The 13,331-nt window shown below is 36.4% G+C and overlaps 1 protein-coding gene across 3 annotated transcripts in view; it reads left to right on the top strand.

Moving 5' to 3' along the window:
- The window catches only part of tanc1a (tetratricopeptide repeat, ankyrin repeat and coiled-coil containing 1a), a 115,243-nt gene that overhangs the window by 59,220 nt on the left and 42,692 nt on the right, over window positions 1-13,331 (top strand). For all 3 annotated transcript variants that reach the window (XM_052025217.1, XM_052025300.1, XM_052025382.1), the window contains 4 exons: window positions 151-317; window positions 7,253-7,860; window positions 9,704-9,812; window positions 11,948-12,070. In XM_052025217.1, coding sequence (XP_051881177.1) covers window positions 151-317; window positions 7,253-7,860; window positions 9,704-9,812; window positions 11,948-12,070 — 1,007 coding nt within the window. The remainder of the gene's footprint in view (window positions 1-150; window positions 318-7,252; window positions 7,861-9,703; window positions 9,813-11,947; window positions 12,071-13,331) is intronic.

The following is a 13,331-nucleotide window of genomic DNA, read 5'->3' as shown; positions in this document are numbered from 1 at the left end:
ATTTTTCAAACAAATTAATAGATTGAGAAGTAAACAGAAGGGAAGGATGAATTAGAGTTGGTAAATTGAAATAGGTACAAACAGAATACATAGAAATGAAGGAAAGAAAAATTGGAATAACAGATAATCAATTTAATCTTTGACCTGCAGAAAAGAAGATCCCTGGAGAGGACTATCTTATTTTAATAGATGGCTTAAATGAGGCCGAGTTCCACAAACCTGACTATGGTGACACAATTGCTTCTTTTATCATTAAAATAATTTCCAAGTTTCCATCTTGGCTGAAGCTGGTTGTAACTGTAAGAACCAATCTACAGGTACATTTTTTGTTGCATTTCTATGACTGAAATTGACATTTGATGTTTGAAAAGCGACATAGTAATATAATTATGTACCTTACACAAGGTGAAATGTTAACTCCAGTACATTATTCACAAACATTAATGTTACTTCCATGTTTCCTCAACATGCATTTGTGAATTTATCATAAATCATCAGAACTAAATAACTTCTATCAGCAATATGATTTGCAGTTTGGATTGTTTAAGTTTTGTAAATCGCCATGAATTACAAAAATGAAACAGTCTAAACTGCAAATCTTTCTGTTGGTAGTCACTGCATTTAATGTTGTACTTAATGTTGTGATATCAAAATCGTAAATATAGACACATTGAAACAGCAGCTCAGCTTCAACATTTGGTGCCAGCATTTACAATAAAATCTGCACAGATATAAAGTTAGAAAAATAACTAATGTAGGATTATTATCATCATTTTTACTCTCAAAACAACAACCATGTAATCTAACCAGGCAGAGCAATGAAGAGGAAACATTTCCACATTCTATTGTTTATTTTTCTGGCATGAAAATGAATTTATTGGTTGAAAGCCAAATGGCTGAAAACCAGAGCAATTAAAATGTTTGAATGTTTATTACGTTCATTTGGCTGGTAAATTTGGCTTAATTGCTCTTGTAGCTATTTTGCTGAAAGGATTTCTGTTATTTCCCAATACTGCAAATTGCTTAAGTGTTGTTCAAGAATATTTGTCATTCAGTATGTGATCCTGTTTAACAGAGCATGAGGTGATATAATCAGCAGAAGCTGGCAAAGTGCCGTACCAAGCTCAGTGTTGGAAAGCTGAAGTATGTTCCCATCACTTAAGTCTTAGTTATTTTGTATATCTTTAATTCCTCAGTATGATGCAACACCCTGTGGTGGTACTTTTTATAATTGGAGGGTGACATAATTATGAATTATAGGTTAATTGACCTTTGATTTTGGGACTTAATGAGCTGTTCCATCTGTTGCTTGTTAAAATTTAAATATCACATTTGTTTTCCATGTATAACACTGGAAGAAAATGTTAATTTATGCAATATACTAATCCATAATAAAAAGAATTGCTTCTGTAAACATTTCCTGCCACTTTTTCCATTGTTACTTCTTACATTCAAATTATAAATGAAAGCTTCCATGAAAATACTTTTACCACCATCACATCCCCTGACCACTTTATGAAAATACTTGTTTAATATTATAATTAAATATGATAGGTCTGGATTGTTTCCAAGTAGGCATTAATATATGTTGGTTATATCAGAATAAGGATAAAATATTTAATCTTAGAATAGTGACTGAATGGCATTGTTCAAACATCTGATCAATATGGTTGCGTATACTTATGGCAGTTCATTTTCTAGCCTTAAAACAGATTTGTTAAGTGAAGCATTAGCAGAAGAGTTTTTTTAAAGTTCATTCATGGGTTGTGGATGTCACTGCTAAGGTCAGCATCTATGGCCCACCCCTAATTCCCTTTTGAGAAATTCTTGATGAGGATTACCCTGGTCAAAGATAATCCTACAGTACTTTTAAGTAGGGAGCTTACCCTTTAACAATGATGATACAGCAATGTATATCCAAATTAGACTTTAAGAACTTGGAAATAGTAATGTCAAAGATCCTGGTTTGGAAAGATGTTTTTGAAAGTTCTGGAGTTGCTGTGTTGCAAATTCTAGATGTTTGTATTGCAGACGTTGTATGTTAGTGGTGGGTAGAACATGGTAACAAACTATATCATGCTAGATACAGTTCCTACCTGCACTCACCTGGGCCAGATGTAAAGGATTAATCTCTCTTGAGACTTTGCATCATCGAATTGGGGAAGAAGGTCTCAACAGCAACAAGGTTTCAGACAGTGTAATCAATGGTATTATCATCGTGAAATACTTCCACCATCACGGGGGATCACCACTGACTAAATAAAAATAATTGTAGAACACAAAGACTATGGATATAAAAATAGGAAAGGGTATCTGTAACATCTGGCTCGCCTCCTGTCAGCACAGAGCTTTTCGAGCACAAATCAGGTGTGTGATGGAACAACATCTGATTACAGTTAAGCTTTGCTTTCTGTCAAAATTGTCATGGATTGTAACATTCATAAACATTTTAGGTATTGAGGTAAAAGATAACAGAAAAGTTATTGGAGTGCTATAGAAATAAAGTTAATTAAAATACTTTATAACTATATTTTAAAATTATTTTCTAAAAAAAAATCCCTTTGCCCCTGAGTCTGTGGAACTGGAATCCCCATTGAAATAGCTGGAGTGTTGTATCCTATGCAAGGGTTGAATGGAGTCCAGCAAAAGAATGCAGTGACATTTGCAGCATCACATCCAACTCATTACCTTGCAAACCTTGGTCTTCTGCATCCAAAAGTGCATGCATGGAAATATGAATGAGGCTTGTTGAAGTGTCAGCAGCTGGAGGTTGGCAATTCTGATTGGATCTGCAGTCTTCAGCCAGTAAGACTGACTTCACCATTTAAGAAAGTGGTGAGGTGCTAAATAAGAGTGTTACTTCGTCCTGAATGGATATTAAATTCCTTGTGTGTTGTTGGAGCTGCACTCATCCAGGCAATCAGAAGTTGTATGGTCTCACATTTGTCTTTCGTCATATGGATGCTTGCAAAGCTTTATGGTGTCAGGTGGTGAGCCAGGTGTAACAGAATACCCTTTCCTGCTTTTGTAGCCACAGTATTTATTTTATACAATTATTTTTGTTTGTAATGTTCCCTATTGAGCATTATGATGGATTAGACTTTTTGTTGGAGATAGCTATTGCCTGGCCCCTATGAGCCAAGTGTCATTTGCTGCACAAATCAGGTCAAGCCTATGTGTCATCCAGGACTTGGAACATATCGGTAGGTACAGGCTGCTTCATTTTCTGAGAAAGTTTAAGTGTTATAAAGCAATAGCAAACAATTCCACAAGGGTTCATTGGGACATTTCTTGGTTAAATGCTGCTTCGATGTCAGGGAGATTTACTCCCTTCTCTGACATAGTTATTTTGTCCATTTGTTGGCTGAGAGTGATAATTATAATCATCAGAGTTTTGCTTGTCTAATCTGTAGGGGAGTTCTCCTACTTTTTGCTCATTTCCAAATAATGAGGAGGACGTTGCAGGATTAAGAAGGCTTTGATATTTCAAAATCCAGTGCTTAGGCCAGTACTGGTTGATATATAAATCATTATACAGTGTATTGTTAAGTGCTCTTGTTGTCTTATAATTTATCATTTGATTTACTCCAAGTATGTAATCTGAGATTCTCTAGTGTCTTTAAAAATATTGCTAACATCATTCTCAGATTGCATTATTGCAGACAAATTTCTATCTCTTACTTGGGAGTGGCAGGAATGCATTGGGAGGTTGTGGGTGTGGGGCAGGAGTGCTTTGAGAGGTTAGGGGTATGAGGGAGGGATGGGAAAAGTAACCTAACCAATTTTGTTTGCTTATTGTTTGTGACTTTTGGAATAAAGGAAAACTAATTTGCACATATGTAGTGAGTTTTAACATAACAAAACATTCCAGAGTCAAGCTTTTAATGCCTGGTGCACAGAAGGAAATATCATGACTGATGGCCAAGCTGTTAGTCCAAGAAGTAAGTTTCAGTGAACCTAGTAAAGAGGAGAGATGGGTATAGGGAGAAAGTTCTTAAGTTTGAGGTCTAAGCAGTTGAGGAAGGAATTAAAATTGAGAATATGCAAAATATCAGACTTGACAGAATGCAAGGATTGTAGGAATGGACAGAAATTAGGAAAGGCAACTGTACAAGTGCATTTGGAAACAAGGATGAGAATCTTAAAATGAAGTGTTTCCAGAATCAAAGTGAATGTAAGTTATTAAGCATGCATGAAGTGAGAATGTGATTTAAGTTTAGAAATAACAAAAGGCATGAATGAGACTGATGAACTGAGGCAGGGGCAGAGTCAGACAATGTTATGCAAGTTGAGGCAGGTCGTTTTGGTGAAAAGCGTACGTGGTCATTTCAGTTAAATACACCAAGGTTGTGAATTGTCAGATTCAGCCTTGTCTGAATTCTGTAATTTCTAACAGACAGAATGAATTTAAAAATAACAGAAGGTGCTTCCTAATTGATAGCAACTGTTCTTTATAAGTCGTTCACATTTTGAGATTTCCTCATCTGTAGGTATAATTGGAAATGGATTGTGTTTCAGCTCTAAATTTGTTCTTTTATTGTGAGGTTCTGTAATAGATTCTTCCATAACTTTTTAATTATCAATGATGTATGTAGGGGAGCCTTGTGATAAGACTATGGAACGGTTCCTTTATACAATGAGATGGACAATGACTTCACGATCTACCTTGTTGTGACCTTGCACCTTATTGCACTGCACTTTCTCTGTAGCTGTGACATTTTACTCTGTACTGTTATTGTTTTTACCTGTACTACATCAATGCACTCTGTAATAACTCAGTGTAACTGCACTGTGTAATGAACTGACCTGTACGATCGGTATGCAAGACAAGTTTTTTCACTATACCTCAGTACAAGTGACAATAATAAACCAATACCAAAATAACTTTATTAACAAACAATAAATAACATGCATGTTGTTTAACAAGATATTGTGTAAGTAACAGGTTGGTTTGTTACACTGACAGACTGTAATTTTCTTGGGTATATGGAGATTTGAATAGAAGCTTGAAGGTCATGTAGCCATTTGGCTTTGTTGCTTGTAGAATATGTATTTTGTTACCCACTAGTGAATATGGATCTGTGCATCTGGTTAAAGTTCACTCTTATTAAGAAGTTAGTAAGTAAGACATCAGTAAGGCGCAATCTGTTCAAGTTCAGCAAGTATGTTAGTTTAGATTTGGCATGATCAGTTCTTTACTTTCATTCTGTGTGTGAGAAATCTGTCTTGTAAGAAGCAATGTTAACCATTTCCCCTGGGGTTTCTGGAAAGAAAAATGTTGTGTGGGAGGACATGAAGGTAGACTATGTTCTTATACACCAGCAAGGAGGTGGCCAGGCATGCTTTTGAAATTAGGCTGCATATACATTATGGAGAGGTTCTCCACACCTCTGACTTAACAATAAATGAATAGTAGAACGACCCAATCTAGTACTTCTGCCAAATCTTTCTCTTTTAAAAGCAGCGGAACGATTGTAATGGTTGGTAGAGTGGGTGTGAGAGAAACAGTGAGTTTTGATCTGCTTTAATGAAGACGTGTTAAAACTTTAGCTAAAAGTTCTGTTTAAAGTTTATTATGCAGAGAAAGCATCCTACCCCCAACTTGGTATTAATAGAAAAATGACAGAATTTGTAAGGCATGGCCAAAATCCCAAAACTTTTTCCCTTCCAGATGTCACTTAAATGACAAAGGATGAAACTGCTATAGGAAGGGAGGGGAGAGCAGCATGTAAAATTGAGGAAGTTTTATATTAGAGATGAAGTATGCATTTAAATATAAACATTGATTTCTCCTACTTGTTGCTTTCTATAATGAATGGCTGTCACAGATGGGGTACTTGTGAAGAAACCTGCAGCAGCAGTAACATGGACTTTCTGTTAGTAATTACATTATGTGATATAATTACTGGAGGAGAAAAAGGATGAAAGAAGTGGGAAGTGTGCTGTAATTGCCACTACTAAAGACGGTTCACTCCCCTCCCCATAGAACTCATAGAATATGTAAATTCTGTTATTCCTTTTAAACATGAGATGTGTATTGGGAGGCTAAATTTCATCTGAAAAGCCTTAGAAAAGCTGATTTACGTTCTGCCTCATACTAGAACTGCTCTGACTGGCTGAAAAACCTGGAAGTTGATACTGACTCATGTAATAAGTTAGTTTACAGTTACAACTGGCAAGTGAGCAGAGCTTTGCATGTCAGTATAGACAAGTGCATGCTTATGACGGTGAGGTTCCAAAGAGAGTTTACAAGGGATCATGGTTACCAATATACTCCGGTTTAAAATCTGACTATGCAATATGAATTATTACAATTCTGTAGCACTGAACATCTTAAAATGCATAAGAATTCATGAGAATTCAAACATTTGAATAACTGTTATAATTTAAAGTTTCAGTTTGGATTGGTAGTAGTAATCTCTTTCAATTAGAAGCTTGCAGGTCCAAACATCTGCTCCCAGGACTTGCAAAAATAAAAATTTGATACTACAGTATGTTCAGAGAATGCTACATTAATGGTGATGTATCTTTTGAGTAAGATATTCTGACTCATCTGCTCAATACCATAAGAGTATTGAAGAAATGCATGGCATTTCTCCCAGTGTCCAGCTGAACATTTATCCCTTAAATCAGCACTACAAATATGAACTGATTACTTATTTCATTTCTTTTTATGGAGTTACTCTATGTACACATTGTTTGCCACCATTTGTCTACTTAAACATTTCACGAGTACTTCGTCTATAAGGAAATTTGCGATATTATGAGGGGACGGAAGGCCCATTTCAGTGCAAGTCATTTGTATGGAAATAAATCCTGTTGCTGTATGACACTAAAAGTTCAGAATTTATCCAATGGAAAAGCTGTTTCAATAAAATTCAGGTTATTAAGGGATAGATCCTGAATGGGAGGGAAAAGTACATAAGTTGTCACTACACAGGTTTTTTTAAATGCCTTTTGAAGTAAAAATTGCTTGGAGTAATGTGTTGCTTAGCATTTTTGAAATGTATGTTTGGAAATTAAGTTACTATACTATGCATTGTGTCACAAATTTCCATACCTGTTTTGGAGTTTTTTTTAAATAAGTGAAGAAACTTATTAAGTTAGGGAATACTATGACAAACAACATGAAATATACAGCATAAATGCTTTTGTAATAGTACAAAGGTTTAAGATTGGACTTGGAACATTGAGAATATTTGTTCTGATTTGTATTTGCCTCAATATTTAAAAAAAACTTTGTTTCTTACAGGATATTGCACGTCTACTTCCATTCTACAAAATTTCTCTGGATGATTTTCCAGAGAATGAAGATATTAACAGAGACCTGAATGCATTCGTCCATCACAGAATTAATAGTAGTCACAGCATACTCAGTAACATCTCTTTGAGTGGAAAGACTGACACCATTACAGTGAGCAAAGTCACCAATCATCTTATCATGCGAAGCCAAGGATCTTATCTGTATTTGAAGCTGACCCTAGATTTGTTTGAAAAAGGTCACCTGGTGATTAAGAGTACAAGCTACAAGGTAGTGCCTGTCTCCTTGTCAGAATTGTACCTTCTGCAATGCAACATGAAGTTTCTAACACAAACTTCCTTTGAAAGGGCCCTTCCTGTGTTAAATGTTGCTTTGGCATCCCTTCATCCATTGACAGATGAGCAGATTTTCCAAACAATAAATGCTGGCTATGTGAAGGGTGAATTGGAATGGGAGGATTTTCAGCAGAGGATGGAAGGACTTTCATGTTTCCTGATCAAACGAAGGGACAAAACACGAATGTTTTGCCATCCATCATTTAGAGAGTGGCTGGTTTGGAGAGCAGATGGTGAGAACATGGACTTTCTTTGTGACCCAAGGTTAGTATATAAGAAAATGAACTCATGAAATGCATACATATATTAAATTTGTTTTGTTCACTTTTGTCCATTTATTTCAAACACATTCGCCATTGGGGATGAATTTGCCAGGTGCTGTGGGGCTACAGGTATCTTCTGGGTGGAAATGGAGCATCTCTGCATGACTTGCCTTCTCGCCCCGCCACCACCCATGAGCCGCAACAATTGGGGATTGGGAGCGCTGAGCAGACTTGCCTGCTCGCTCACTCACTGAGTCATTGAGGCTGGCTAGCAACCGCTCTCTCCTGTTTGTTTTCTATCACAGCTGTTTCTGTGATCCTCTCCCATATACTGTTTTTGTTCATTTCCACCTTAAGAACCGTTCAGTTACAAACAGTTCTCAGGAATGGAACCCTGTTGTAACCTGGTGTATAATAGCTTTCACAACCTCAGAACAATCCAACTACGTGAAATTGTGAATTCTGCAATCTCACTTCCCTGCAGAGGAATATAGAACACCAGCATGGTCACAGATGGAAAAGCTGACAGTTTGCGGGAAACTTGACTCTTTAGTGGAAATTTCAGGCCATTGATAAATAAACACACCCATTAGTTTGTAATCATAAAATTAAATTATATTTGTCCAGAAATTATTTGTTTAAAGGGTTTTATGTATGTTACATAAAGTCACAGATTATTTGTTAAACTACAAATAGTTAAAATGAGTCTGCATTTTATGTGAAGAGGTATGTTCATTGGTTTATAAGTACATACGATTGAGCATATGTTTTTCAACTGTAGGATTTAAATTCTGGTATAGATTTGCCTCTATTTTTCTAGGAAGACAAATTGGAGGTTTTGTGAAGAGCATAGTGTCAGTTAAATGGTGCCAATCTTCAGGATTGAGACCTGCCTGGATTGGAAGTATTGGAAAAAGGGTGATGGTCTTTTCTGCTTCAAATGAGCCACAGGGATTAGCACTTTGAGGAAGTACTAGTGTGTAAGAGTCTTTTAGAGTGGGATTTTATGAACAATGGTTCAGTACTTGCACTCTGGCATCATCTGGAATTGGGAGGATGGGTGAAGCAATTCAGCTTTCAAATTGGAGCCACAATATGTGGAAGTGTAAAGATAAGTCTTGTGGGAAATCTTGATCCTGAGGAAGAAGGGCCAGAAATACTTAGGCAGCAGAGTTTGCACAGTTGCATTGTTTATAGGGCAGTATCTGGGGGACAGATCATGTAGTCATAGGATAAGAGTTTAAGATTTGACGAACTATCTTTGGTCCTTGGAACATCAGACATCCCATCCATTGCTTTTTGCTGACCTGTCTTTATTTTGCATTTTAAAATACAGTGCACAATTTGAGTTTTTGTCAAGCAATTTTTGATGAGCTTAAGTTTCCGTGGGTGAGCAAACCATGACTTAAAAGCCTTATTGTTATTAATATATTAAAGATTTTGGGTAAGTATACTGAACCCATGAACAAAAAAAAGACTAACCAAGATCATGAAAGGGTAAGATTTCTGACTGGCATGGAATAAAGTAAATCAGGGGAATCCCATTTCCAGCTAGGTTTAAATAATTTGGAAAATTAAATTTGTTTAAAATCCCTCCACGGGAAGCAGAGGGGGGGAAGAAGATTAACGCCATAGTATTTCTCATTGAAGTAGCCTGCAGTATTGTGTTTTTTGAAAAAGATTCTCTCCTCCAGTGCCATATTTAGCAAAGATGACTATAGTGACGTATGAGTGGCACAGTATTGTCAGAGCTGGAATAGCCTGTTGTGAAGAGCTGTTAACTGTTTTGTATTGTTTTACAAATATTTAAACTTATTACCTTCTGGAATCTTGTTTTTTCTTAGAAGCGGGCACGCACTTATGGCATTCATGTTCTCTCGCCAAGAAGGAAAGCTAAATCGACAACAGACTGTAGAATTTGGCCATCACATACTGAAAGCACATATTTTTAAGGTGATTACAGAACCCTATTAATTCACATAAGAAAAAGTGGGTCTTCAGTATGGTTTAGATGATTATTCCAGATAATTTAAGCTTATAGAAGAACATAAAGCAAAACTGGTTACGTTAATAAACGTGTTTTGAGTTGTGGAATTCTAAGTGTATCCTTTATCCATTCAAAAGGAATTATTCTATACAGTAAAACTCCAATTATCCAGCATCCCTTGGACTTTGGTCAGGGATTGCACACTTCCCAGACTATTGGATATTACTCCTACTAAAACCCCAAAACACTTTCATTTAACTTTTTGTACATGTTGTGCAAAGATATAACTTTTCCATTGAACCCATTAAGTTTAAAGGGAGCAGGAAAAGGAACCTGGTGAGTTTCAGTTTGTATATTTCTGTTTGTCAGAACAAGCTGAGACATATAAGTGCTCTGGCTGCAAACCTATCTATGTTCCCAGTTCCAGCCCCAGTCGCATCCCCACACTGTACTCTTGTCCTCCAGCTCAAAATCTGGATTAATGAATGAGCAGGTACTGAATTGTTGGAGTTGTACTGTTTAGTGTGTTAGTGCATATCTAATTTGCAAACTTCCCATGTCTGTACAGAAACAAATAGTAAATTTGAGATATTTTGTGAAATTAATTTTCTTTTAATAGAGGGAGATCTCCCCCCCCAAAAGTGAGCAAATAATCAGGAGCCCACAGTGTGTGTGCTGGGTATGTTAGATGGGTATATTAACCACTTGTGATACTTGTTTTTTTCTTTTGAGATCAACTTAACCAATTTTTAATTTGCATATCATCCTGCAAACATGGGCCATTCTCAAGTTGACAATAGGCTGTGTGAACTAAACTGTCATTCTGATGTAGCTTACTGGTTGGGGAGGGCAAGGAAAGAGTGGGCTGCTGAGTGATTGACACCAAGAGCCTGCAATGAGGGAAGGCACAATGTAAACCTGAGTTGAGCAAGTAGGGGGTGGAGGGAAATTGGTGGTGGAGTGTGGTGGGCTGTGGGTATTTTTAGTCATGCTGACCAAACGAAATAAAACTTGAATCAAGTGTTTGGGTAGCTTTTGAGCAACATCCAATAGGTTGCATGAGTCGACTCAAAAATAACAACAACTCACTCAACATTGTAGGTGACCCATCTTCATTATCTGGCCATTATCAGTGGAAGACTGTTAAAATTGACCACTTTCAAACATAGGTGGATTTAATATCTAGGAATACTCTGTTTGGATTTTCAGTAGATCTAAGTATTTAGCCAAATTCTATTGATTCTTGGAATAATGGTGTGGTTGAAGAGGTGAGCATTTGTTACTCATCAACAGCTGATTTGGGAAAGTGGCCCAAAACTGCCTTCCTGTCCAACCATAATCTGTGTGGAAGAGCTATTTGCACAATACAGTAAAGATAATGAGATAAGAAATTTTGACTCTCAGATAACTGGAAAAACATACATCTCGAAGGGAGAATGATGTGCATGCTGGGGAGGATCTTATCTGTAAGGCATTTCTATGCACCTGATGACTTTGCCTCTTTAGTTGGTATACTGATGAGGAAATGATGCTGAAGAAGTCTTGGCAAATTGCTGCATCTATAGAGGTTATGTTACTCTAATAGTTGAAGTATTCATTTTTCCATATTCAACCTCTACTGATTGTGTCGGGTTTACAGAAGCATCATGTTTCATTCAACTTGCCTACCAGTTCATAGTTGCCTTTTTTTGCCTCATCCCAATAAAGTACTCTCTCACTATTGAATTATTCCTGATCTTTCCTTAAGATATGTTATTTCAGTATTGTGTTCTTTCCTCCCATTCAACCTGATACTCCTCCTTCACTCCTAACTCCTCTTTTCGTCTAAACTTTTGACATCTCCCCTTTATTGCATCTCATTGCTCCTTTCACGCCACACCCATCTTAAATGCCAGTAAAGATAGAACAGGCTTGTAGTTTTCTTAACCCAAACTGAAACCACAACTTGAATGGATTTGCTTCACAGCTAATAGAAAAGATAGAATGGATCTTAAAAATCTGTATGTAGATTTAAATATTTGAAAGACTTCCAATAATACATATTAAATCTGACTTAATCTTAAATCTGAAACTAGTGTTCATGCTTTTCACCTTTTTTTAGGGTCTAAGTAAGAAGACAGGCATATCTTCTAGTGTTCTTCAAGCCCTTTGGATGGGTTATAGCAGTGATGGGTTGTCTGCTGCATTCACATCCTTGCGAAATCTTTACACTCCCAATGTGAAGGTAAGAGGATCTGTGTGGTTGCATTACATTGTCTTAACAGCAATATTTTTAAGAAAATTATTTTTCTTTCCTACCAAAAAAGGATACCTGCCTTTTGCAGAACTTAACCTGAACTAGAATGAGGTTTAATAAAGATATTGATGAATATATGGGTTACTAGTCTATAATCATAAGTATTTCATATTTACACAGAATTTTTACTGATATTTTATCTTCGCTTTATGCATGGTAATGAAATAATATTACTTGATCTCTGGATTTTGATGCAGTTATAAATGTTGTTAATAAGTAAACAGTTTGTTAGCTGAGAAGAGATGCTTGAAAGAAAATTAATGGAATACACAGCTGGTGGCTGAGAACAGAAATATTGGCTGTTTGCAATAGAACTGTTACTGAAGATCTGCTAGACCATAGGTAGAGAGGCTGGGTTTGCAGTATCAAAGAAAAGAATTGAGTGCCTTAATAGGGAGATATAAATATGTGGATTTTAATTGGGTGACAATGAGCTTGGGAAATAAATAATGGAGCAGAAGTTGCTGAAGGATGCTTGGTGTCTCCATCGAACAGTGTTCCAGGTACAGGAATGCTTTGCTGTATGTCATGGGGAAGTAGCAGTTTTCCTCTGGTTTGTATGTATCACTTATTTTGCATTCTATACCATGACCTGCATCTGTTATTTAGAAAGTTAATACTAATAGATCTGCCATTCTATTGCTGTGTAGAGCGGAACAGATTATACTGAAAATGGATCAATCAATAAATGAGATGTATCTACTCATGGCCTCTTTCAAATCTCTAACATTAGTTTTCTATCTAATCAAGGTTAAGATCCTCTGAAACATTGTACCTGCATTACTGGGCACAATTATTATTTTCTCCATTTTCAACTGGCTCACATAATTAAATTCATGGCTGTCTTTAAGGCAAACTTTCTATGGGTACATCAGGGATCTGGCATGTATGAGAAATAGAGATCTTGAATATAATTTTGTGAATAATTCATGAGAATTTCAAGTTGTAGTATTTAACGGTGAACTTACTTGACCTTACCCTCACCAGTCCACATATTAAAAATGTATCTGTTCTTGATGCTGTGGGTAGGGAGTGACTATTACACAATGACTGTCAAGACGAAGACATCTTCACGCAGTACACATCACGTGCAGCTATCAATATGCTGAATGGGATCTATTCAAGAGTACGATAAGATGGACTCTTGACCTCACAATCTATCTCATTATGACATTACATCTTATTGTCC

This window comes from Pristis pectinata, chromosome 1 (genome assembly GCF_009764475.1).
Source record: "Pristis pectinata isolate sPriPec2 chromosome 1, sPriPec2.1.pri, whole genome shotgun sequence".
Taxonomy (NCBI): Eukaryota; Metazoa; Chordata; class Chondrichthyes; order Rhinopristiformes; family Pristidae; genus Pristis; species Pristis pectinata.
Note: the sequence above shows the minus strand (reverse complement) of the source record. Positions and strands in the feature narration are given on the sequence as shown.